Source organism: Trypanosoma conorhini (genome assembly GCF_003719485.1).
Source record: "Trypanosoma conorhini strain 025E chromosome Unknown Tco_14.4_contig_00346, whole genome shotgun sequence".
NCBI lineage: Eukaryota > Euglenozoa > Kinetoplastea > Trypanosomatida > Trypanosomatidae > Trypanosoma > Trypanosoma conorhini.
In genome coordinates, this window is record NW_021704424.1 from 19,286 (window position 1) to 20,214 (window position 929).

At 61.4% G+C, this 929-nt stretch overlaps 1 protein-coding gene across 1 annotated transcript; it reads right to left on the reverse strand.

Annotated features, from left to right (window-relative positions):
• Positions 1-11: 11 nt before the first annotated feature.
• On the reverse strand, positions 12-734 carry Tco025E_05710 (tryparedoxin peroxidase; the record flags this gene model as incomplete). The annotated part of the gene is made up of 1 exon (XM_029372603.1): positions 12-734. One exon carries the CDS (start codon positions 732-734, stop codon positions 12-14), a length of 723 nt encoding a protein of 240 aa, XP_029227389.1.
• Positions 735-929: the final 195 nt, after the last annotated feature.

The window sequence follows — 929 nt, forward strand, 5'->3', positions numbered from 1 at the left end:
AGCCCGTAATGCTAAGCTGCGGCATTGAAGTACTCCTTGGACTTGGCGGGGTCCGGCTTCATCGTCTTGCCGCCAGGCCTCCAGTTGGCGGGGCACACCTCGCCGTGCTGCTCCACGAACTGGAACGCCTTCACGAGGCGGAGGGCCTCGTCCACGTCGCGCCCAACAGGGAGGTCGTTGACGGTGATCTGCCGCAGGTTCTGCTTCGGGTCAATGATGAAGAGGCCGCGGTACGCCACACCGTCCTCCTCCTTTAGCACGCCGTACGCCTTCATGACGGACTTGGTCTTGTCGGCAAGAATGGGGATGCTCATCTTGCCGAGCCCACCCTGCTTGCGTTCCAGGTTTGTCCAGGCCAGGTGGGAGTACTCGCTGTCCATGGAGCAGGCAAGCACCTCGCAGCCAATGTCGTTGAACTCCTTGACGCGGTCGGAGAACTGGCAGATCTCCGTGGGGCAGACAAAGGTGAAGTCCATCGGGTAGAAGAAGAAGACCAACCACTTTCCCTTGTAGGAGGCGAGGTCCACCTTCTTGAAGGTGCCGTTGGGCATCAGCGCCGTCTCATTGAAGTGGGGCGCCGGGTGGTTTAGCTTTGCGTCACCGCAGGACATTGGCTTGATTGAAAAAAGTTGAGTATTAGCGTTAGCTCTTAGAGTCACTGAAAAGCGCGTTGCAGACACGTCGCGGAAAGAGAAGGCGGGATGGATGGAGGCAAGGGAGAAAGCGACGTGCATCGGCGTGCGGCAGCCTCTCGGCGCCGATGTACGGTGGGAGGGGGGCGCACACACGCACGCGCCAGGGGGCGCCTTGCCCACACAGCGGCGGCCCGCAGATTATTCAAGGCGGTAAGCGGAGACGCCACAAGGAGGGAGGGGGCGAAGCGAAGTCGACGTGGCCAGTGCTGCGCACACTCCTCCTCCGCCCCCTCT